The sequence below is a fragment of the Phaenicophaeus curvirostris genome, chromosome 2, assembly GCF_032191515.1.
Source record: "Phaenicophaeus curvirostris isolate KB17595 chromosome 2, BPBGC_Pcur_1.0, whole genome shotgun sequence".
Lineage (NCBI taxonomy): Eukaryota > Metazoa > Chordata > Aves > Cuculiformes > Cuculidae > Phaenicophaeus > Phaenicophaeus curvirostris.
Window position 1 is genome coordinate 25,111,645 of NC_091393.1, and position 26,512 is coordinate 25,138,156.

General features: G+C 39.4%; 1 protein-coding gene across 2 annotated transcripts in view; it reads right to left on the reverse strand.

The window, feature by feature from the left end:
• Positions 1 to 26,512, reverse strand: part of MYOM2 (myomesin 2) — a 76,834-nt gene that overhangs the window by 46,566 nt on the left and 3,756 nt on the right. The window contains exons 2-13 of one of the 2 annotated variants that reach the window (XM_069851540.1): positions 25,621 to 25,700; positions 23,380 to 23,513; positions 21,852 to 21,971; positions 20,107 to 20,248; positions 19,739 to 19,896; positions 18,751 to 18,843; positions 10,040 to 10,128; positions 9,909 to 9,959; positions 9,470 to 9,634; positions 4,131 to 4,292; positions 2,069 to 2,210; positions 284 to 483 (exon numbers count right to left, since the gene is read on the reverse strand). In XM_069851540.1, coding sequence (XP_069707641.1) covers positions 284 to 483; positions 2,069 to 2,210; positions 4,131 to 4,292; positions 9,470 to 9,634; positions 9,909 to 9,959; positions 10,040 to 10,128; positions 18,751 to 18,843; positions 19,739 to 19,896; positions 20,107 to 20,248; positions 21,852 to 21,971; positions 23,380 to 23,486 — 1,429 coding nt within the window. In that variant the 5' untranslated portion in view covers positions 23,487 to 23,513; positions 25,621 to 25,700. Of the gene's footprint in view, positions 1 to 283; positions 484 to 2,068; positions 2,211 to 4,130; positions 4,293 to 9,469; positions 9,635 to 9,908; positions 9,960 to 10,039; positions 10,129 to 18,750; positions 18,844 to 19,738; positions 19,897 to 20,106; positions 20,249 to 21,851; positions 21,972 to 23,379; positions 23,514 to 24,064; positions 24,084 to 25,620; positions 25,701 to 26,512 lie in introns of those variants that run through there. The other variant, XM_069851541.1, reaches the window with a different exon arrangement.

Genomic DNA, 26,512 nt, shown 5'->3' on the forward strand with positions numbered 1-26,512 from the left:
CAGGGCATATTAGCCCTTTTAAAAACATTGCTCTTTGTTATAACGAGTGTCTATATTTAAAGTCAAGTAAAACCAGCCTTAAATTGAGATGGAGTCCCCAAGTCCTGCCAAACTGTCTTTATAAACTTTGCCAATCTACCTACATCGCCCACCTTGAAATTAGTGAGCTATTGAATCAAAGGAAAAAGTAAATTCTGCCCCCTAGGTTAACTAAGCAAACAGAATCTGGAACGAAAAAAAAAATTGAAATATTCAACATCTTTTTTCAGCCTTGCATACATACTTTGTGTTCTCTCCAGGTCAACAGGGTCAAGAGCTGCAACTGGTTCAGAGACTCGAGAAGGTCTGCTAATGCCAGCGCTGTTCACTGCTCTCACTCGGAATATGTAAGACCGTCCCTCGTAAAGACCAGTCACAGGATACTTGCAGATTTTTACAGGAGCATCATTGCACTGGACCCAGTTGTCCAAACCTACTTCACACCTTGGAGCAGCAGAAGACAGCATTTATCAGCACAAGTTCACAATAAATATACACTATCCTACACACACCAAGCAAGAATCGGAGAAGTTGAGGAACTATATCATACACCTCATAATGAAAGTCACACGCTTTATACACTCTTTCCTCTGATCAGACAACCAATTCCCACTTTGCTTATATTTATTCATAATGCAATTGCAAAGGTCATTTGTCTTGCACAATTTTTGCCCTTTTCAACTCTCTGTTTCACTTCCTTTTGTCTCTTTCCCTTGTCATCTGAAGAACAAGTTATTCATTTCTATTTTCAACGTGCATTTCCAGAGAACATGCTGAAATTGCACCATCACCTAATCTTTCTATCTCTTTCTTGTCATATTTTTAAGCAAGCATCTTTGTGCTTTTTCCTCCAACAACGGTTGGGCCACAGAGTGTAGGAGTCATCAAGAAGTGGAGTGATGTCCTCGTACTGGCTCCTTTGTGTGCACGAATTTCTTTTGTGTCCTACTACTATAAATTTTGTAGAGAAGACTGTCTTTTGCCCTGATAGTACCAGGAAAAACAGAGTCATGATCAAGGACTCCTTGGTGCTGCAGTATTCCATGCAAAATGTTAAAACCCACTGCTGACTAGATCATACACAGAATAGGTGAAATACTCTCATCATCTGTGTACTGCACAAATTAGATATAAATGGTAGAGTCCCCATGGCTCAAGTTAATTTCCTCATACTGACTATCCTTCATAAGCCAACATTTTCCAGCAATTCCCAGACAGCTGTCTCTGAACTCGACCAAACTACAGGGTAGCAAAGAGCAATGAGCTCCAAACATTACTTTTAAGTGTAGAGCAGTGCACATTATGAAATTATTTCAGTAATATTTTTGCTGACTGACAGTTTCAGACACTAAGGATCAGACGTCCTGCTCCGGCTACAAGGGGCAAGCATGCACTTCAGTGAAAAAGACATGCAAAACAGTGCCTGGATCCCTGGTTCCCCAGCTGCCTGCACTGAGCTGAAACCTCAGCAAAGTGCAAAGCAGAGTGGAAGAGAGAGGACTACCATTCAGATTTAAACCACCAGCTCCTGGGAGCCCATGCCTTGAGCTCTTGATGTACCACAGCTAAGGCAGAAATAAAATGATAATGCAGTAACTCCCAGATTTCAGCTTTTGCGGTGTACAGATTAAAGAGAGTAAACTGAATTTAAGATGCCCGTGGATTCTGGCTTCCATAAATTAAATATTGCCAAGGCTCATTCTCTGATTTGGCCATATCCATTTAATTGAATCATTTTAATATCTGATACAGTGTGGCTGCCTGGAAATGTTTACTGGGATTGGCCCTTGGCCCTTGCTGACTCCCAGAGCGTGTCCAGAATTGCCTGAGAAGGTACTAGGTCATCTGGACTAAAATTTTGCCAGGGAAAAATTTAACAGAGCAAGCAATTGAATTCCAAAGTGTAGGGTCTGTAAAAATATGTCTAAAGAACCCAGATATTGAAGGATTTAACTGTAACTTATTTTTCTTCAATACATACATGTTTTTGGCAATAAACAAAATTAAAGAAATCCTAATGTTTACATACTTGTCAACAAAATACCCAATGACTGGGCTCACGCTGGTTGTGTTTGGTGGTTTCCAGGTAACAATAACATAGTCTCTGTTAGCATCATGACATTTAACATCCATCGGTGCCCCTGGAGCTCCTGCGATCAGTGCATCAGCATCTGGACCATAAATAAAAATAAATCACTTTTGACCCTGATTTCATTCCCTGAAATCAGCTACAAAGACAAAAGGGAGGATTTCTGGTTCACTCTGTTATTTTTTTTGTATTAATGGGAGGCCAAAGACTTGATCACACACTGATTCATGGCACTAACGAATCAGACCCATAATGTCTATATCTCTGCATGGATAAAAATGTTCAGGGATATTTCTGATTGCAGAAAAGGAGTTAAGGCATCAATCACCCATTACTTCTCATGAGAATTAAAAGCCCAACTACCCCATGTGCTTTTGATGCTCTTTCCCACTATAAGCTGTAGCTCAAGGAGTCACTGATTGGAGCAAGGTACTCAGTAAAGAGCTAAGGAAAATAAATCTCTTCAGAAATAAAAAAAATTGCAAACAGTTGGTACATTTCTAAGGCTACTTCTTATGTAAAGTCTTACAATAACTAGAGACATTAGTAATCAGTGTTCTACCGTTAAGATACCCTTCTGCGGCTTCATTTTGAGACTCATTGGCTGATGTGGACCCACAACTCCTAATGAAGTCACCTCACAGGTAAAGTTCTTTCCTTTCTAATAAAGATTTCCACAACAAAAATACATTCCATATAGAGTATAAACCTACAGAGTCCAGTCACAATCATTTGTAACGTGGCTGGTGCCCAGTCTTAGATCACAGCCTACATGAATAAAGGCAAGAGGAAGGCTAAGAGAGGGCACTAGAGACTCCAGAGGACATAGCTTGAGACCAGGATCTTGCACATGCAAAGGCATCAGGTACAGTATAAAAGGAACAATAGAGGTACCTAAAATTGACTCAGCACTACAACTAAAGTTTCTAGGAAAGCTTTTGTATATTAGTGGGACTTCTTCACCAGGGTATTTACGTCTTAGAAGGTAATTGGGAAATAGAAAGCTCTAAAAAATTTTTTCCAGTGACCTCAGGATGGCAGAGTGACTTGTTCAAGGCATATTACAAAAGTGATGAAGCCCTTGCACTAGTCCAGTGAGGGAGATGGTACTCAGCACTCTGAAAAAGCAGTCGTGTCCTTCTACCCCACACAAAATATCTGGATGACACTTCTGCAAGACACATATGGTCCAATGCGTTTCCAAGAACAAAATTTAAAATTAACACAACTCCAATGACTTCAACGGGTTGCTCCAGTTTGCCATGATCAAAGATGTTGCCCAAGGTATTCAAGAGAGTGAAAGAACTGCTCAGCCAGAGATATATTCATCTTTCAAAGAAAAACTAAAAATGTGAAAACTGAGTTCTGCTCACAGGTGCACGTGGAAGCTCATTCTCACTTCACTCAGAGTTGTGCATGCAAATGTGAGGGAAAAATTCTGACCTTTATTCTATTTTAATACCTTTGCCTCCTTTTATCTATGTCCCTTGTGAAAACTGTATGTCTTCAGTGATCTAATTTCTTACTTTCTTCTTTTCTCTGATCATTGAGATGACTGTGACTGTTATAGCAGTGGGAATATTTCTTTTGATTTCTCCTGTTTCTCCCCTAAGGCCAGGTAAGGGATAGAAGAATGCCCAACAAGGCTCATTCCCAGCTGGCAACCTCCAGAAGTTTAAATGATCACAGGGAGGACTGCTAGCATGCAAAGGTGTTTATTTCCTACTGGGAAAGGAGATGGCAAAGAAACAGGCTGTATTTTTACAAGAATGATTTCTCTGCTTCTTCAAGAATGTCCTCAGGAGCATGTTCCTCTTGAATCTCCCCATTCATGTAAGGTGACTGTTTTATTCTAACAAAGACTACTATATAAATCAAATTACTGTGAAATACAACAAAGCTAGATTGCTTTTGTACTTCCGTCTTTACATGGGACTGTTTAATAAAGCTTATCTTTCTACACTCTTTCCAATTTCTCCCCAAGACAAGGATGAAATTTTACCTCTGACAAACAAATATGCACTGTATTCGCTCACGCCACCTTTTGTAACCATGCGCAGGGTATATAAACCTTCATCGTCTTTGTTCAGATGAGTAAATGACAGAGCTGCCTGGCCTTCTCCAAAATACAGTTGTGTCCACTTGGAGTCCTTTATCAGCACATCTGGAAGAAAAGACCCACCAGAATCATTACTAGGCTGGTCAAAACAACTGGTCAAGACAGCAGGTCTGGTTTGAGATAAAGTAGAATCAATTTTCCAACTTTTCTGCTAAGCCTCATCTAAGCAACTTCATTTTTCTGAAAGTTAACTGTATGTTTTTCAGACAGCGTTTCTCTCTGGAAGTAATAACACAGGGCACTGGGATGCAGAAAGGACATTATTTATACTTATTCCTACAGAAACCAAGGCCATCCTGGAGCAGGTGGAATGTCGTAAGTGAAAAGAATGAAAAAGAGTCGCCCCTGCAGGGAAGAGTGGATAGGATTTGGTTGAGTCACCTTCCCTGGAGGTGTTTAAGGCACGGGTGGATGAGATGCCAAGGGACATGGTTTAGTGTTTGATAGGAACGGTTGGACTCGATGATCCAGTCGGTCTCTTCCAACCTGGTGATTCTATGATTCTAGGACAGGTGACCCAATCCTGACCAACAGAGAATTCCATTCCATATGTCATACTCAGCTTAAAACTGAGGGATAACAAGGGTCAAGCTCTCTTCTTTGATGACCATTGTCCAATGAAGACCTCGTCAGTCTTTTTACCTTGATCCCTGATCTGTGCATTCCTGAATCCAGTTCCTGAGTCCAGCTCCTTCTTGCCACTGAGTCCAGCCCACAACCTTTTCCCGGTGCCTGTTTTGTGGCATCTGTGTTTATGTAGTCATCGGGGGTCATATATTTGTATATATTTTATTATTTTCTTAGTAACAGTTTTTTCCTTATTCTTCTTATTATTGTTTCATTAAAACTATTCTAGTTCATTTCCAATACACAAGTCTTTCTCTTCCATTTCTCTTTCCCCTTTCCTTGGGGTCCAGGGGAAGGGAATTGAGAGACCATCTGCCCACATTTAGCTACCAGTCAGGCTGGGTTGGGGCTAAACCATGACAATCTTCATCCTAGTGCAGCTCTGTGCTAATCAGGGCACAAACTAACCTCTATGCCAGCTTTATTCAGAGTTATAGTACTTTGAAGCTATGACAACTCCACAGAGAATAAGCTGAATTAGCTGAATCAGTGAATTAGAGAATATAATGTGTCATATTACCCTGTGCAGTGTCAACAACAGAATTTCCATCGCTGTAATTTTTAATACACTGGCAGGGAAAAATATTATCCACATTTTGAAACAATGACATGAAAGCCCGTCACACCCTATAATGAATGCAAGGTGGAACTTTGTTTCAGTTTGAATAAGTTTTGCTACCTGTTCAGGTCAGATGTCAGATTACTCAATTTCCTCCTTCAGGTTTAAAGATCAGGTTTCTGTTTAATCTGAAGGCTGCTATAAATATACTCTAAGTTTAAATCTTCAAGGAATGCCTGTTGAGCAGTGAATAAAATTAAATTTGAATCTCTCACGGGTGAGAGGTGGTGACCCATGATTAATGCAAATTAATCTGATTTCCTAGTGAAACCAGAGCAAAGAATGAGTAGGGTATTTTATGCTAGCCAAGGGACTTTCTCATATCACCCTTTTTAATAATTGATTGGATTATTTTTGATTTTTAACTCCCTAAGAGCTATTGCATACTAATTTATTTTAATCAGTGCAGCAGAACTGTATTTAAAGGAAATATCTAGCTGAATATCTAGGAATGTTTATTATTCTACTGCTTAAAGACACTTTGGAGCAGATACTCAAACAGTCGCAAAGGAATTAGCTTTCCCACTTACCAGCTGAATTTTATAAAAAGGTGTAAAAATATTAAATACATTCAGACAATAAAGTATCTGGAAGATACACATTACTAAAAGTAACAGCAGTAAATTACATAATCACCTAAGCATACAGCTGTTTTCTGAGAAGTGCATGAAGTAAATTCATTCACATTCCTTCCTATGAGATCTTTAATCATGAGATACTTACCTAGAAAATCTGCATGTCCCCTTTCTGTCATGCATGTCACAATGGTACTTAGACTTTGCATAGAGACACAAAGTGCTTTAAATTAAATCAGAAAATGTCTTAACTTAGAAACTTTAGCCAATGTGTGAGTTCTGTGGAAAATCTGAACAAAAAAAATGAAGTTGAGCGACCAGCATGTCTGAAAAGCAGGTCACTTATTTGAACTCCAAGCTAGTGCTGAATGGTAGATACTCTAATTTGAATGTATAGAAACTGTAGGAAAGCCCCTATTGTCTGTTAAGGCCAGAATCATCCATTTCCACCTTTCATGTGTATCTGAGACCAGAAACTGTGGAGATACTTGTGCTTGATAAGAGCCAAAGACCCACCAGATGCTCTAAAAAAGCAGGAGCTTTCTTTCTGAATGCAGTCTGGATGAAAGAGCTTCTAGACAAGCCAAGAAGATGATGATTAAATTTTGGAGGCCACAAACATATTTAGAAGTTATAATAGAGGAGGTATCCATGCACCCGCCACCGCAATAATACGATTACAGGGTCTCACTACTGCGCTCAAATTCCCAGTCTATTCACATCTTGTGCTCTGTCACTTCTCCCAGCACTTACCAAGGAATAAACTTGCAGGATACTAACCCTCAGAGACAGTATGACTCAAGCCTTACGTGCAGTTTTCATTACATGAGATATTCTTCCTAAAATATTACTCTGCTGAGAATTCAGTTAAAGAGTGGGGAATTTCTATTTACTGAAAATTCTTTTCATAGTGTATTTTTGATGCTGAAATTTCAGCTAAATTTTGCGCTTCATGATTTTTCACTCTGATTTCAATTATTTTATTCTAGATTAGAGTATAAATGGCTGCAGAATGCTGGTACATAGGGCTTTATAAAGTTTATATTACATTCGATATCAATAACAGAAACATTCTGTTACCAGCTGAATTCATATTCAGGTTAGATATACATTCATGAAGCATTATTTTTATTTAGTTCTTTCAGTATCTTAAATTGTTCTAAGTGGGCTGTGAATGATATACATCAAATTCATGTTTGTCAAATCCCATATCACTTCAGAGGATTTTATTCAGTTGACTTATATGCCCCTAGGAGTCTAGCAGACATCCTCAACAAGGTTCATTCGGAAGAAACTTATTAATGCTGGCTAAACACGTATTTCTCTTGTGTATAATTCTCAGAAGTAAATCATATGTATCCATCTCAGGGCTTTAGTTGATGTTATTTGATTAACACAAACTGAAAAACTGTAGGAAAAAATATGGTTTGTCATAATGCAAGAGCAGAATAAGTATTACCTCTCAAAAAAAACAGAACGTCTGAAGCACATGACATTGAATAAATTATTGTTTACATTTACGCACTGCTTCCAGCTCTCAAGAGACTCAACAAAGGGAACTGTAGCACATAGCCAAAGTTTATAGTGCAGGAATTCTTGCTCTGTCTGGGAACAAGCTCTGCCGGTTGATGGATCTGTGCAGCTGTTGGAAATATTATGATCCATATATGACCACCAAAGTAAAAATGTAAGCTTATTGTGACACCTTATTTCCTGCAGCATAAGAAGTTAATGAGATGAAGACCATTCTGACTCACTATCAAAAACCTATTGGCTTGAAAAAGACCAAGTTTTCATCTCATGTCTTCACAGGGAAGGCAAACTTAAGTCAAATAACTAGGAAAACAAAGAGCATAGTATTATTACACACTAAGAGGAAATACTCATGGCATGATGAAGGGTTAAAATGAAAGGGCCATAAGTCCTAGTTCACCTGTCTATAATGCAAGAATAATTCATGTTGGATTAAAGTGGAACAATATGGGGTAGTCCTTGAAAATCAACAGTTACTTAGGGCTACTGTTCCAACCTAAAATTTGAGGGCATTGCCACATCAAGAAACTGGTCCCAGTAGGAGACAAAGCAAACGGAACACTGAAAACGATGGCTGACCTCAGTGTGATGTTAGTGAGTATTTCCAGGGATTGCAAATCCTTATACGCTTCAGTAGGAAGAGAATGTGGGTTCAAGGATGAGCCTTAGTTTTTAGGTTATTCACCAAACAAAAGAGCTATTTTTGCTTCAATAACAGCCAGTAGTCCCATCACAATGAAGTATCCAGTGTGACAGACAAATAGGAATGAAACAGTAAGCAGCAGTACGTTCCCTGAAGGTTCGGATGCAAATCTAGGTAAAATTGTGATGTACATGACAAAAAAAAGGCATAACTAGCAGCAATAAGAGAGTCCTTTTTCTGATTCTCCTTATTTTGAATATTCTTGGCTGACTTTGTTAACATTACTGTTACTTCTTATTTTATACACCACATTTTTTCAGCTATAGAAACTTCTACCAGCTTGTCTGGGACCTGTCCAAACATCAGTCTTAGGAGTTTGCCATTATCAAATATGGTCCTTTGGGGAAAAGGCTCAGCACTCACATGTAACCAAGGTTTTCCTAAGTCTTCAGGCAGAATATTTATTTCAGATTCCTACGCAGAGCTTGTGGTTGGTGAAAAGTGGTGAGATAAATATCTACAATAGCCTGCCATCTGTCAAACTAAGTATTATTTTTATGTTTCAAAACCTTTTCTTGTGGGATGAACAAACACTTCTCATGCAGGGCTTGTGTATCACCCACCAGAGTACATGATGTGCTTCAGTGATGTTATTTTTCACTACTTCCAGTTAAGACTGCTTCACTTGCCATAGCCTCGTTTTTCACAGACAGAAGAGGCAAGGAAAGCAACCTACCAACATGGCAGTTAAGCAGCAGAGAAAAGGCATGTGTTTCAGGCCTGGCTCCTATAAGTATTTCTCAACGATTCATTATATTTATTTTAATATAAAATTCACGATAAGCACCGGAACAAGATGGAAGTTGAAATCCACACCCACAACTCAGTGCTTCAGAAGTAAGTTTGCTGCTCAGTGAGCATCCCCTCATCTCAGTGGTCACAGCATTCAGTTATGGTCAAATCTAGAATTGAGCTTGGATCTCCACCAGTCACTAAATGTTCAACATATTGCGTTATTAGATAACATGAGATTATCTCCTGTTCCTTTAAATGTTTGCCTAAGAAAAGGTTGACCAAGTCAATTAACTGAAAGAGAAAGCACGTCTCTGCGTTATACAGATGTTTGTTCTAGTCCAAATTTAATTCTGAGAATGTCATTTTCTAAGCCTGATTTGTGTCCTCAGTGTTTCCTTCCAAGCAGCTTCTATCCAATGTCCTAACTCACCATCTCTATACCACTCAGCACGAGGTCGTAGTCTTTTCAGGTCTGGGGTGACCAGCATAGAACACTTCAGGGTCAGCGTTTCACCTTCCGTTCCAAACGTGACTCCAAACTTCTCCAGAAACTGGACATCAATGTGGGTGAAACAAACGTCATATGACAGGGGCACTGTGCATGAGAAAAAATCAAAACATTCTTGAGTGTAAGTGAACTTTACTTGGCACAAATTACTGTCTGATCTGAACAGGAGATGGAGCTCTCTATTATGCTGTTTGCTGAACTAGAAGTGCAACTGGGAAAGCAAAAGTATCCAGACAGCTCCTGTTGTAACTGAATGCTTAGAAAGCAAAGCCAGAAGCAACAAGTTGTATCCAATTTTCCCACCTGCAAAATGTTATCCTGATAAGAGTACATAAACTAAGCAAAAACTAAAAATGCTTACAGTGGAAGGGCATTATCCCAGCTGGGCGAGGCTCTTCATCCTCTCTGTATCCTATAAATAAACATACAATAAGTATTCAATGACATGAGCATGACATTTATTCTTTGCTTTAATCATGAAGTAGGACTTACTTCGCACAACCACAGCACAATTAGTTGATGCCTGCCCATGGATATTTGTTGCAACTGCTGAATAGGTAGCAGAATCATCAAAATCGGCTCTGAAAATGTGAAGGAGGAAAAAAGATGACTCTTTGTAATAATAAAAGTATTCTTAATGATTGATATTACAAACCAATTTCTATCAACCCCAAGGAAGTGTATAACGCTCTTCGCTGGTGTCACACAGTGCAAGACATTGATGAAAGACAACTAGAAAGCTGGTACTGCTTTTACTGCAATTTTTCACAGCTTAGTGTGCAGGCTGAATTATCTTGAACAAACTGGAAATGACCTTTAGAGAACAATCAAAAGCAGATGGTTGGAGGATGCCAGTCTGACTATTCCCTTTCTGAATGTAGCCTTCTTCCTTCATCCATCTTGCCCTCCTGCCACATACTTTAAGGAAGAGACAGGGAAGAAAAGTATATGTGATGCTAGCAGAAATTCCTCCTTCAGTGGCTGTTCCCAGCAGGCAGATACTGGTATTTCTTTTGCCTCACTCACATCAATTAGGCAGCCCAGAGGAAATGATACAAAACCACAAAAAGCTAACCAAAATTATTTACGGGCATAAATGTTTTGAATCGATATCAATAAGAAAAATGCAGTCATTATGTAAGGACAAAATAATGAAAATTAAGTAAAAAAATAGTTACTTTGTGTAAAACAGGACCCAGTGATGGGTTTTCTCACCAACATCCTTCCTTGAAGAGGAAATTACATTAGAAGATATATGGACAGATGTTAACAGAGGCACTTCAATGTCCCAGTTCTTTTCTTACTTAAAATGGGGTCAGTCAGGAGAAGAAATATTGACATAAAATTGAAGTAAAAGAAAGAAAACTAAAATATTTCAAAATTTATATTCTTGGTGCAGTTACTCAAATCTTCAGTTGAAATAGTCTTATTTGCTGTGTTTCAAATAAAAATAAATATAAGTTACTACTGACTAGAAAAAGTTAAAAAAATGTTGGACTAATTTTTGGTAAATTACAGATTTGAGCAGAATGAGATTTCCATAATTTTGCTGAAAGAACTTAGTCCAGATGAAGAAACAGCTTTGAAAAAGGCTGAATATATGATTTTTCTATTTCAGAATTAACAATATATTTTAGGAATCTTTTCAGAATTTACTTCTGCTTTGTTTTCAGAAGCATACTAAATACTCTAATATGAAATAAAACATTTCAGTTTTCAATGAAAAACAATTTTTATTTGGTCCAATTCAATATTCTTCATAAACTTTTCCATGACTCAAGTATTCTAAAATATCTGTCAAACAAAATCGTTGATTTTATTTATCTCTAGGAATTTCTATCAGTTTGAGCCATCAGAGTTCTGTCTGAAATGTACACAATTAAATCCTATGTCTGAATAGTTAATTTAGATGTGCGCCTAATGAAGGCTACTCTGAATTTTCCCCTGATGAGACACAGTGTTCTGAGTACATGCACTTATTTTCCCCTCAGAAGAACAAATTTGTATCTTCTTGGCAACTGCCAGATGAAAGGGATGAAATTCTGGTTGTACTTGTCTTCTAAGAGGTCATATATCCCAGGTGTGAGAGAAAAAAGAATATGGAAAAGTGTTTGATGTAAATTGCATAATAGGATGACAATTTTGGGGTATGCAGCACCTTCGACAGGCACATCAGACACCTATTTTTCAGCTCCTGCATGTGTTCTGGACAGTGTCGTTTCACAAAAAAAGATACTATCTGCACGGTGACGTCTAAAACAGAACTTGATGAAAGTTCTGTTAGATTAAGATTTCTCTCTCTAAATGAACAAGACTAACAGCTCCTCCTAGAGGGTGATCTTCAGCCACACATTTCACAAAATAAAGAGGTAAAATACAAAGTTTATCATTCAATTAAATCCTAATATCAGGCCACATAACCAAAAAGCCTGCAGCTGAGTATGAAGCACTTGAGCATCCTATTAGTCTGGACAGGCAAATAAGTCTGAAAAAAAAACAATTAAAAAGAATTTAAATAGTAGGCTTGATAATATTCAACTTTTGTTTGTTTTCTGGAAGGATTTAAATACCTATTCGCAGATCTACATAAAACTTAACTGATTCTGGACTTGCTTGAAGAGTGTTTGACTCAGTGACATTTCCTTACACTGACTTATTAAAAATAAGGATGATTTTTATACTATCCTAGTTTCACACTACTTGACATTTGGATGATAAGATGCCAAATGCAGGGCAAATCTGCAGTAAAACTGCAGATTTCTTTCCTAAGTTATATATAATGTCTCTGTACTGAAATGTACCTCATTTGTACAATTCTCACAGCCCGGTTCAGTGTCTTGCAATAGTGAAACAGGCTAAAAAAAATGAGACATCTTGAAAATTTCATACAGGAAGCTGCATTGCAGAATTGACTCTGGTGGAACTGTAAGGTATTCCCATCACTCTACATCCCCATTTTAAGGAGATATATAGAGTATAATACAGAATCATAGAATCATAGAATCATAGAATCATAGAATCATAGAATCATAGAATAGTTCGGGTTGGAAGGAACCTTAAAGATCATCTATCCACCTGCCATGGGCAGGGACACCTCCCACTGGATCAGGCTTCCCAAGGTCCCATCCAACCCGGCCTTGAACACCTCCAGGGATGGGGTGTTCTTTCCTTACTGAAATACGAATAGCACTTAGTACATACTATATTTAATAACATGTATTGTGCATTAGTAAATTAACCAGTGTTAGATTGTGTCCCCAGAAACTGGATCTTGAACCTCTAATGCTGATATGTTAGAACAGTCCTTGGCACTCCTTGGTTTGTGCTGGTTTGTCAAAAGGATTCCCAGAAACAGGTCAAGATATAGCCTGTGCAAACCTCATGAAGTTCAAGAAGGTCAGGTGAAAGGTCCTGCACCTGGGTCTAGGAAATCCCAAGCACAAACACCGGCTGGGCAATGAATAGACTGAGACCAGCCCTGAAGAGAAGGATTCCTGGGTGCAGGTGAATGAGAAGCTCAACACGAGCTGACAATGTGCATCTGCAGCCCAGAAAACCAACCATACCCTGGGCTGCATCAAAAGAAGTGTGGCCAGCAGGACAAGGGAGGGGATCCTCCCACTCTACTCTGCTCTTGTGAGACATCACCTGGAGTATCATGTTTAGTTCTGGGGTCCTCATCACAGGAAGGGGAAGGATCTGTTGGAGCGAGTCCAGAGGAGGGTCATAAAGATGATCAGAGGGCTGGAGCACCTCTCGTATGAGAACAGGTTGAGAGAGTTGGTCATATTTAACCTGGAGAAGAGAAGGTTCTGGGGAGACCTTCTTGCAGCGTTCCAGTACTTAAAGGAGGCCTACAAGAAAGCTGGAGGGGGGCTTTTTATGAGGGAGTGTAGTGAAAGGACAAGGGGTGGTGATTTTAAGCTGAAAGAAGTTAGATTTAGATTCAATATTAGCAAGAATTTTTTTACTGTGAGGGTGGTGAGGTACAGGCACAGGTTGCCCTGAGAAGTTGTGGATGCCTCATCCCAGAGGTGTTCAAGGCCGGGTTGGATGAGGCTTTGAGCAACCTAATCCAGTGGAAGGTGTCCCTGCCCATGACAGGAAGGTTGGAAATAGACGATCTCTAAGGTTCCTTCCAACCCAAACCATTCTGTGATTTTATGATCTCAAATATAACTCTCCAGGAGATAAATTAAACCAGCTTAGATAGCCTAGCACTCAATAGCCTGCCTTCAAATCTGGTACTGGAAGTCTACGGGGTTAGTGAGTAAAAGCTACACGGCACATTTATTTAATATACACTTTGGAGAAAGTTGGGCAGATGACAACTCACTTAAGGTCCTGATTCCCTCTTTGTGCCAGGTAACACTTAGACTGAGGATTATCCTGGAAATTGTCTACTTCCCTGTATGCTAAAAAGCCTGGATTTCCTGAAACGCATTGTAAAGTGCATTGAGTTAAGACCAGTTAGAAATGATATTTGAAGTACCCAGGAGGCAAGGTGCGGCCTCTCCAACAGTTATTCTTACATCATGATGGAGAACATGTTTTCCAACCTTTACAAAGGTCAGATAAAATATGCATAGAGTATATTTAGATAGCATGAAGAGTGAGCGCAGAGCTGTATCTGTCCCAAGGTACTAATACTTTTTGTGAAAATTAAATTGCCCTGAATCCACATGAGGTTCTGAAGTGCTAATGTTTGTGCAGGGAATATTCCCCAAGCAGACACATCTGTTTAAAATGCATATATTTATCTATGTGCCTAGTGTAGACTTAAACACAAGAGTTAAGAGTGAAATAATATTTTTGCCTGAATTGGAACATAATTCAGTGCATGTCAAGAACAGGAAGCAGAACGTAGTAAATTACACAGAGTAAAAATTGAATTCAAATGACAAAATATTCAGGGTTATGGCTGTATGATATCAAAATATGGAAATATTCTACAGGATTACCATCTCATGTACCGATTCTCCAGTCTGACTGGTTCTTTTTGGCTGGTTGGGTTTTGATTTTAGTGAAGAGGGAGCCTCTATTATGAGGTGACCACTTCCTCAAGCTCCCAGCTGTCGTGGTTTAGAGGGGACAGCGACTGACAGGTCGAAAGATCACAAACCATTAAATTTGGGGGCTGTTTCAGTAAGGAAAGAAGAGCAGATGTACACTGTGCCTGCTGCCTATACATTTACTGGTACTGTGTACCTGCAAAACTCTGGGAGCTGCAGTTTATCACCTGATCATCCCTATACAGCAAAAAAGCTCTACATCCTTATGCTAGATGACTGCCTTTGCTGCAATGCCTCTTCCCTGCCCTCCCTCCACCTGCAGCAGAAGGAAGGATGGGCCTCATTCTCTGTCTCTCCAGATTAAATAATCTCAAGCCTTTTGTTCCTAATCAAACTGAAATAGCACTGCACTGACTGCACAGTGTCATTTGTTAAATGAGAAGAGTTAGAAGAGAAGGTTGATTCAGTTTTTAAGCTTTTTTTTCTTTTTTTTTAAAGCAATGCTGCTGGTGCTGAGGGGCTGAGTGGCTGAGCGGCTGAGTGGCTGAGCAGAGGGTAGCTCTGCTGCTGGCAGCAGGTATTAGACTGCACTCTGCTGGCTCTGTCACACATTTGGGTTGAGGCAACCACAAACCTTTTCTGTTGCCATTAGAAGCGATTCTTCAGCGACAGGAAAGAGAGAGAGCATTAACGAAAATACTGCCACACTTTGAGCCCTGTATAGATGAGACTGTGCAGCCACATCACACTGACAGAACTCTGGAAAATCAAATTTCCTGCCCTGCTCCTTCTCCTGTCCAGCCCTCATCAGCTCACCTGTGTACTGCTGTCTCATTTATCATAGAATCAGAATCATAGAATTACCAGGTTGGAAGAGACCCACTGGATCATCGAGTCCAACCATTCCTATCAAACACTAAACCATGTCCCTCAGCACCTCATCCACCCGTCCCTTAAACACCTCCAGGGAAGGTGACCCAACCACCTCCCTGGGCAGCCTGTTCCAGTGCCCAATGACCCTTTCTGTGAAAAATTTTTTCCTAATGTCCAGCCTAAACCTCCCCTGGCGGAGCTTGAGGCCATTCTCTCTCGTCCTGTCCCCTGTCACTTGGGAGAAGAGCCCAGCTCCCTCCTCTCCACAACTTCCTTTCAGGTAGTTGTAGAGAGCAATGAGGTCTCCCCTCAGCCTCCTCTTCTGTCCCAGTCAACATAGCAGGGAATGTAATATATCTATCCTCAGTTGCATAAAGCTAAGTGATTAATTTAAGGAGGTATCACAGTAAACAAACAAACAAAAAAACCCCAAAAACTGTTGCGGAAACAAGTAGAAGCAACTAAGAATTTCAAAATATTATGGCTTTCAATTGCTAAGACATCCCCTAGGGCAGAAAATACTTTGCAGCTATTCTATACAGCAACAGGACACCTTCATCTTGAGGATTCCTCTGATATAGGAATTTTCTCTTGTGTTATGTGTCTATTCATAGTTAAATTAGGTGGGATGAACAAACCCTCACACTGTCAGCTGTCTATCGATCACTTCAACTACCTGTAGCTTTGCCTTAGAGAATCCCTCAGTCTTCTCTGAATCACCTGTCAGAAGTGAGATGAAAGATGAGATGAACCACTACCCCAGTGTGGTTTGCAAAAAAATATAATGAAGCTCCAAAACCCTTTTCTTCACTCGCAATTGAAGAAGCCTAAAAGGAGGAAGAAAGCAGCACTATATGATAATGATAGTGCTGAATGCATGCAGAAAATGTGGTAAATTGAGTACAGAGCCTCATAAAAACATAAGACAGAGAAATAAAAATGATCTGGTTACTGTATGGGCTTGTGGGCTCTAGAAGACAGCAAATGGGGTGGGGGTGGGGTGAAATTGTGTCCAGTTACTACTTTAAGATGACAAGGTGACGTTCTGGTTTTGGTGCCTCAAGAATTTTTCCACTGGGATCAAGGAATACTCATAGGAATAAATATCACACTTGCATCAGAAGGAAAAGTTCACTCCCCAAGCTTCACTGAAGCTCTAGAATAGTAGCCAAGAAATTCCAAGGCCGTTCTGAGCTGCTGTAGATCAGATGACATGCAGCTCAGCACTTTGGTATGAACAGCTGAGAAAAGCACAGAAGTGAATAGGTAGAAAATCTCAACAGTTCTACTTCCTGGAAAAAAAGTAGTACTCCAAATATATATGCATAAAGATAAACGTGTAAAGTCCAGAGTTAACAGATACATACTTATATAAAAGCATCAATAATACATATATTTCAATCACTACCAAAGCTGATTGTGGATGGTGTCTGCATGACAGATTGCAAGCACAGGAAAGAGAAATAAAGCACCAAACGGATAGAAGCCATTAATACGTTTCAGTCTGATGGCTACAGATACTCAGAAAGTAGTATCAGCACTGATTCTCATTTCTTAAAAAACATCTTTACTCTCAAAAAGTCACAAAAGGAACCTATGTACTACATATGTGGCAGCTGGACTTACCAAGCAGCTGCGCATGGATACGGAGGCAGATTTAGGCTAGACATAAGGAGGAATTTCATCACGATAAGAGTGGTGAGGCACTGGAACAGGTTGCCCAGGGAAGATGTGGTTGCCTCATTCCTGGAGGTGTTCAAGGCCAGCAGCCTGATCTAGTTAGAGGTGTCTCTGCTCATCACAACCAGGCTGGAACTGGATGGGCTTCAAGAACCCTTCTAACCCAAACTATTCTATGATTCTATGATTCTACAACACTAACCAAGGGAAATAAACATGGTCACAGCCACTCCATGGCAGAAGTCACCAAAGTTTCATTTCCTGACTGTCAATCCAGATGAAGGAGAACATTTTCCATCTTTCCTGCTTCCATTCCTTTCCTGCTGCAAGGGAGAGGATTGCAGGAGGGCAACCTGGTTTTATGTTTTAACCTCTCACTTTCATCTCCAGAAGTGGTGGAAAGAATCAGCTGTGTTGAGACATATTTTGATAGGAATGTTTGGACTCGATGATCCGGTGGGTCTCTTCCAACCTGGTTATTCTATGATTCTATGATTCTATATTGTGGATACAGAGAGCAGTCAGCAAGTTACCTGTAGCCTGTGGGTAGAAGAATGTGAGTACCTTAGAAGTACTTAGAGGTACTGCTACTCCTTGAGAAACATCCCTTAAAAAGCAACAACCTGGTGGTTCTTGCTGACAGCTTCTGTATAGGAATATGTTTCTTCTCCCATGCTGAACTATGGAAAAGTGGAGAATGGGGCTGGATGTTGCAGGATGACAAAGGCAAGGAGTCCTTCCCAAAAGCAGGAGGAATGATGCACTTATTTTCCTTGCTAATGCCACAAGGCTGTGCTCAGAGCTGCTTCCACTGCTGACAGATGGAGACAGAGTAGAAGATGAAATGTTTGGCTAGCCAACTTTAAGCCACAAATATCCAGCTATTTCAGCACAGCTGATGTTCATGTTCTGGTGAAATTAAAAGGAAGGGGTTGTGTCTCTGCTCTAGATATGAATTTTCTTGTTAAATACCACATACATGTCCTCATTTTTCTTTTTCATTCATCTTTTTACAAAAGCTTGTACCAAGTTGCATATAATGTGCAATATTTCAATTATTTAGGATGGCATGGGATTAGTTTGGAAAGCTGTTCTACCCAGCCATTTTCTATACTACAAGGTTAACATCATTTTGAAAAATCTAATTAATTAAAGTAGAACCTTTGTTGAAAAAAAACCTTACACTTCCTTACATTTTTGAAAACAAAACAAAAACGGGAGATCAGATAGTGAACAGAATATAACGCGTAACAACTGGATGTCCACTTAAATTTTTGCTTGCCTTGAAGAGCTTCATCATGGTAAGAATATAAAATACATAGACAATGTTCCACTTTGAATATGAGAATATATAATTCTAATGAAAAAGGAACCACCATTCTTTCAACTACTTACTGCTTCTTTTCTACCTTCTGATAGATTGCTGGAGTTAAATAATAGAAATACCTAATTTTTCATTTCATTTTCATGATCTAATATTCAGCTATTCAGTGAAATTTCTCCAGACTAAATGTGAGCACCAACAGAGAAGTGTGCTCAATTTAACAATGCTCTTGCAGCCTTTCTGTGAATTTTCAATTGCATATAAAATACTTGTGTAGAGTATAAAAATTTGTTGTATTCCCCAGAATAATGTACCTGTTTATATGCAACACGTGTACTCCAAATTTGCTTTCAATTCTGTACTTCGCTGGATCACTTGCAGGGGTAATCAATTCCTCATTTTTGTACCTGACAATCAAGAAAAAATGGACTCATTAGTATCAGCTACTATTCACTGCATTAATTTAGTAGATTTTTACATCCAGATATCATTTGCCATCATCTGAACTCTCTCTATAAATCTTTGCCACCTGTATAGAGTATTTTCCAGTACGTATGAATAGATACACACTGGGCAATGAAGGAAAAGGAAGGTGATCATCACAGTAAGAAAGTGGAAGAGGAGATGTACACCCAAACCAGAAGAACAAGCAGGGAAGTAGTGAGAAGATGGCATGTGACTTGAACTTTCTCGTTCACCAGCCCTGGCACAAGATGAGAAGCAAATTTTGTCTTGAATCACAGCGCTCCAGCATGAACAAAGCAACAGGATTGTGCCTCAGGTTAGATCTTCACAGTCCAGCCTGTCACATATACAGGACAGCACTTCTGGAGAGGAGGGTAGCACCTCTGGAGAGGAGGGTGGCACCTCTGGAGAGGAGGGCAGCTTCAGGCATGCAATTCTAACACCCACCTCAACAAAGTGAACATGGATACAGTCCATGACAGCAACGGTGCTGTACAGGTTTACCTAAACTTAGCAAGTAGCCCGTGAGCTCTGTGTATTTTGCCTTTTTCTACTTCATCATCAGGGAATTCAACAGCCAGGAAGACTGGAAAGCATTCCTCACTGCCTTCTGAAATAATAGAGTTTGCTTCTCACACTGCACAGGGCCACTCAGCAAGCTGTCCTCCCACTCCTTCCACTGCAGTATCAACTGCTACAATCCAGCTCATCTATGAGGATTATAAAGGAGGTTTAACATAGCCATTATCTATGTGACACTTATCTGTTCTGCCATAACTTCCAAATGAAAAAAGCTTAACAACATTTTTCGAGGGCTAGGAGAGGCCAGCCACTTACCATTGTACAACAGGGGTGGGATATCCTTGTACAGTGAAGCAAAGGCTCACAGACATCTTTTCCCAGACAGTGTGAGACCTCAGGCGCACTAGAATTTCAGGAGCTCGACTTATAGTTTCCTCAAGAGCGTGTCTTTCCAGAGACATATTTTCTTCTACCTATTAGACACATGAAAAAAAAAACCAAAACAAAAAAAAACCAAAAAAAAAGAAGCCTGTAGCATCAGACTCAAATGGGGTCAAAGTTTTAATCTTAAATCCACAAAATTAAAGCATGCTAAATCACTACTGGTGTTTGAAACACAGGCATAAATTTCAGTATATTTTATGATTCCACTTGCATAGGAACAAAAAGTTTGGGCACTGTACCATCCTTTGTATAGCAAGTCTATCCAGATGTTCTCTAGCACGGTGCCTGGCTGTATGAATCTCTTTTTCCAAAGCAGACAACTCACTGGCAAAACGAATCCTCTTCTCTTCACTTGCGTGAAGAGACTTTTGTTCATGAGTCCTGTAGGACAAGAAAAAGTATCAGGTAAGAGTGAGCAATATGATGCTCTAAGATTGTAGTTCATATGCATTAGGCAACTGAGGGCTATGAAACTGTACCACAGGATGTAAAATCTTGTTTAGGAATTATTCTTAGAGTTTATCTGCCTATCCTAGTAAGCACGTGAAATTAATATGAATTTTCCTTCATTTTCTTTCCCCCTGTATACATGGTACATAGTTTCAGCTCTTGAAAACTGTCATGGTCATGTTGACATGGTATCCCACAGCCTTAGTCCTTTGGTAATCAAAGATTTGTCCTCCCTCTAGCCCCCAGTCTTTCTTCCCATGGGGGCGAGAAGGCAGAGCAGTGAAGGCATGTTCTGTGCCTTTTCACACCCTGAGAAGACCTGGGCCTCGCTTTTGCTGTGCCCTCAGTTCTGCTAGCTCCGTGGGCTCTGTCGACTGACCTCACCTGAGAGACACACACCAAGGAGCTAACGGGGATTTCATGAGTGGCTGTATGCCAAAAAGCTGTCCTCGGACAAAGGTGAGTGGGAAGTAGTACAGAAACTATCAGGAAACAACAACGTTTTGAGAAATTGTGGGTTTCTCCCTGAAAATCTAAGACCAGAGACGTTTCAGTATTCCTGAAAAAAAATAAACTGATAAATCAAGCTCCTGTATTCATGCTGATTCAGTAAGCAGCCTATGATACTCTGCCTTGCCAACAGGACAAAAGAAAGGAGCTGAATATCAGGAATTTCTAACGTGACAGTCATTATAGAATATGGCAAGACTCTTAAAGCATAAAGCAACATGTTGTGAAGCAAATGAGGAGACTTGCATGAAATTCAGGGAACAGTAGATCAAGTTATTATTTGTCTGGTATTTTAAAAATATTTCTTTATACCATTTCAATGTACTTTAAATACTAGCCTTGTTCTATCATTATTTTTTTATACTGATAAAATTTAAGACAGTTTTAAACAAAAATTAAATTAGAGCATACAAATTAGTTTTCTTAGAACCTTCTGTTCAGGGTTATACATTTCAAAACAAAGTACCAAAACCATACAGATGTATATAACTTCTGTAACACATTTTCTACATACAGGCAGAATTAGCTCTTATAATTGTAAATTCTCTGTGTCTTTGGTGCAGTCACCGTAGAGCATGGCAGAGCAGAAAGAGTCAAATTCACTAACAGGAATATTGCCATCAGCACATCTCTTATAACATTCCATAAACTGAGACGTGACAATGAGCCCTCTTGATATTAAGGAAAGAACTCAAAAGGTTTAAATTGATCTAAACCAGAAATTCAGGAATAGTGGCGTAGATCTGTTCAAAAAGGAGTTTTGGATCCCAGGCAGGGTCTGAATTATTTTGATTTTAAAGGTGTTTCCAAGGGTCAAGGTGGGGATTAGGGGAACAACTCTGGGTTGAAATACGAGACTGAAAGTGACACTCAGTCATTTAGTATTCCAGCCAAAAGAGATTTGTGAAGAACAGTGACAGAGAAGCCTCCAGTCTTGTCACTCTGAAAAGAGTCCTGGTGAAAGAGTGATATTAAATGGGACCAAAGCCACCACACAGGTCAGATAGGACCAACAAAGCTTTACCTTTTCCTCGATTCTTGTATTGCTTCATGAGCCAAGGTGCGTGCCCTCCGGGCACAGAGTCTACATGTTGTTTTTCCCAAGCCTGTTGATTCATAATAAGCAGCCTGTCTGGAAGCAGCCCTTCAAATATAAAAGTCATTGTCATAACCCAGCAATCCTGGTAGAACACGAACTCACAAAAGCCAAAGAAATTACTTTAAATGAGCTGAATACCATGTCTGAGCACTGTTCAGTGAGAAACCTGCTTTGCATTCCTCACTAACTGCACTAGGGCGTTGATTCTTGGTTGTCCTTCGAGACCTCATTGCTCTCTACAACTACCTGAAAGGAGGTTGTGGAGAGGAGGGAGCTGGGCTCTTCTCCCAAGTGACAGGGGACAGGACAAGAGGGAATGGCCTCAAGCTCCACCAGGGGAGGTTTAGGCTGGACATTAGGAAAAAATTCTTCACAGAAAGGGTCATTGGGCACTGGAACAGGCTGCCCAGGGAGGGGGTTGAGTCACCTTCCCGGGAGGTGGTTGAGTCACATTTCCTGGAGGTGTTTAAGGCATGGGTGGACGAGGTGTTAAGGGAAATGGTTTAGTGTTTGATAGGAACGGTTGGACTCGATGATCCGGTGGGTCTCTTCCAACCTGGTTATTCTATGATTCTATGACTTAATGTCAATCATGTGTCATTGGGGATCATTAGTCATTTTGTTTGATTCAGTTCTGTTAAATTTATACTTGTCTCGGCCTCCAATCATTCAAGTGCTTTGATAGCACTTCAGTGAACCTCGAGGGTACCTGGTCGCCTCATATACAATTCACACAGAAAGTCTATAACATAGTCTATTTCTAAATATTCCTGCCTTTCTATACTTCACATAAGCTTCTGCATAAACTCTTCTCTTTCATAAATGACAATGGACACCCAGCTAGGCTTGTTAGGCATCTTAATTACTGAGGAGAGAGGGTCTGTGATTCTTAAGCAACCAAGATTCAAAGCTCTGGACTTTGAGATACATAGAACATGCATCTTGTGGCTAAAACTCTGAAATTACATGTGAGAGGAATTAAACTTCATTAGGAATAGCCAGGTTCAAGAGAAGGAATATCCTTATGTCAGATATAGTGGACACGTGCAGTTGGGTGTGATGATCTCAAAGGTGTTTTCCAACTTCTAGGATTCCATGAAGAATGGGTAAAAAAATATTTCTACGATATACAATAAATTTCATAGCGTTTTCTCTTCTCAGACTTTCAGCTGGAGCCTAAAAGGAGGAATTTCCAACTTGGAGGTAGTAAATGGTACAGATCTTGAGCTAAAATATCTGTGTAGGTGAATCACAACATAGCTACAAAGTCTAGCTATGCTGGTGGGAGACTATAGACAAAATACATCCCAGCAGAATGAAATGGAAAACAAGTCTTCTGAATACATCACAATTTTAGAGGGTGGAGTAGGAAGGTAAATACCTAGATTCTAAGAGCCGATTGCCCAAACCAGAAAGCTCTCTGTGCTCCATACGTGAAAAACGTGGTACTTACTTCCTTGCTGCGTATTCCTCAAGCACATATCTTGTCTGAATGTTGCGATAGGACTGATCAAAGTGCTTGTGCCTCCTTTGGTAAAATGGCACTGCTACGGATGACATACTTCAGTTTTTTCTGATCAGTAATTCCTGTAGAGAATAAAAGCCGTATTTTTCAGACACTTAGGTTTGATATTTTTCATGCATACACATATGTGTACAAATGTATAAAATTCTATCAATTTATGACAAATAGAGCTATCAATGATGTCCACTGGCACCTCATGGCATATTTTGTCAGCCACAGAGTGAGCCATGGAATTATAGATAATTGAGCTAGAAGAGAATTCTTTTAATTACTTTCCCCTTCTTTGCAGGTGTCATTTAACACATTTATACGTTAACTTTATAGAAATTTCCAGGGATGGAAAGTTGACAGCTTTTGGGGCATTTTTACATGTTTCAGCTCTCTGTTTTTCCAACCTTTTACTTTGTCCCTTGTTGCAACTTATGCTCACAGTTTCTTGTCCAGTTGATCCAAACAACAACAAAAAGACCACATACATGCACTTTTGCAACACCCTCTTGAAGATTTTGTTCACGTTTCCTTTCAACTCTTGTTTAAACTACAAAAATACAGCTCATCCAATCTTTTCTCAAGGGTTATTTTTAGTAGACCCGAAATCATTCTGGTTGCTCACCTGTGGACTTTCTCCAACGTATGATATAATTTGATCAGTATTTGGATAGAAGGTTCTCAGGAGTGTTCAAGGAGCTCCCAGAAGCAGTGTGGGTGGGAAGAGCATGTTTACCACTGAGATGGGGTTAAGCAAATTCCCAGCCATGGTGACAAAATAGCCTGGAGGTGCTCACATCCCTTTAGGTTCATCAGAAATATGATGACTTCTTGCGAAAGTGTGGAATGTTACCCACCGCATCCTGAGTAGGTGCCAGCTTGTGTAAGGATTGTCTGCTGAATAAGTCCCGTTTACAGTCTCGGTTGGTGAGGGATTCCAAGGAGGAATGAATAGCCCACTTGATCCCCAAGAGATGGCTGCACTTCAGTGACAATGACACCCTCACAGCCTGGCCCTGCTCAGCCATAAGCCCCACCAAGAACAACCTGACTGTGTTGGCAATCCTCAGACCCACACCAAAAGCCTGCACTGGGCACAAAAAGTCCTATAAGCAGGCACGTAAAATGGAAACAGATTTTCACAGAAGTCTTATAAACTTATTTAGATACAACATGAGCTTCACTTAATTTTAAAGGCACGGCTACTGACTAGTTTTAGGCCACGTTCTCTCTCCTATCAACTGGAAATTTATGCTTTGGGGACAAAAATGAACAATACTCACATTAAAATTCAATTAATAACTGCCTCAAGGAAAAAAAAATGTTTTCTAGTGAGAAGAGATCAAATTCAAAACTGAAGAAATAGAGTCACCACATCACTGCAAACTTCCAAGTTTCACGTAATTATTTTTCTTTCTCAACAGAATATCACTGAAAATAAATTTCTAAAGGTTTATCGTTACTCTGAAGGTAGCAATGTTTCCTGTCACATAATGGATTTTTTTTTTAAGTATCTCATCTTTTGAAAAATCATTTTGCAAAATCCCCATTTGGGAAGGGGCAGTAATGACAAAATTGTTGAAAAATTATAGATATGTGCAGAAATATAGATATATAGATATATAGATATGCAGAAAAAAACAATTTTCTACATTTCATTGCATCAATTTATTGTTGAAAAATGAGAGCTAGATTTCTTATACAACATAACATATTTTTAAAAATAATAATGTAAGATTATCCAATAAAAGACTGTAATTCTTAGTTTAACAAGTGACTCCATTTTATGTGTTTGGCAATTTTGCCTTAATTGTATAAAATTAAACCTAAATTAAGTTTAAAAAACCTATTTTATAGACTAATGAAATATCTGTAAATACCATACTTCTAGTATATAGTATTTACCAACAAAAGGAAATGCTAGTTATTAAGTAGTTTAATAAATTCCATCTGCATATGATTGTGAGTTTCAGGTATTCAAAATCTGAGCCATATGCCCCCAAGTCATGGTGTTCTCATATCAGCTAGTTTTACTTTTCCAAGAAAAAGGTCTCTGGAGTAGAAGGCTCTAGGTATATTTAATAGTAGATACATCTTATTAAAAAAGTCATGAGATCTAAAAAGATGAGGTTTTGCAGCTTATCGCCTGGTAGCTGCATCTTCTGCATAACCTATAGTTACCTTTTCAATCCTTTATCAAGAGATATGAGAATGACAAGTCACGCGTTCAGGAATGAAAGCTTTAGGCAAAACACCAGACACTGCAAGACAGAAATAAAACAAATTCTCAACATTAGACTACGGAATATTAAAAAAAATATAGTACCACATTTCTTGAGAAATAAGAAAGTTAACATGACCAAAGTTAATACAACACAGGGCAGGACCTTCCAGAGATGCTATCTGACCTAGGTGCCCTCATGCAGTGTGGACACAATAATTCATCATACAGCACATTGTCTTAGCTACGTGAACACAGTTCCATGAGCAGGTTTGGCTTCTCCTAGGTTTGATAAATGTACATGACATTTTGCTACACCTGCAGACATCAAATACGGATTTTCTTCCTGTAGTCTGACCATATGACTATTGTGTATACGACATTTTACTTCCCTCTTACTTATATTAACTCGACGGTTAATGGTATAATGTTCCCTCTTTTCTATTTTTAATTAGCCCTTTCACTTAAATGAAGGTGTAAAGGGCAAACCCATAGATTAAGCTGACTCAGCTGTTAAGTGCTACTCATGTTTACATGTGTCCTGGTTAAATAATTCCGTGAATTTATCAACATGCAGTTTATGTGTTGCTATGTATATAACTCCCACTGAGATCTGACATACGAGGGTTGCACAGCAATGTCTGGATGGATCACACTCTGAGTCATTTTCATTTTTGAGACAGGAGTAAACTTCTTTGCCATCTGCAGTTCAGCCTTTTGCACTAAATGAAAAAATTGCATTTTAATTACCGTATCTTGTTCAAGCACCCAGCGTTTCTCAAACTTTGGGTGCGGATATTTTTCACATTTACCTAAACACCTTCAGAACAGAAAAAAAACTTAGTCATCCAC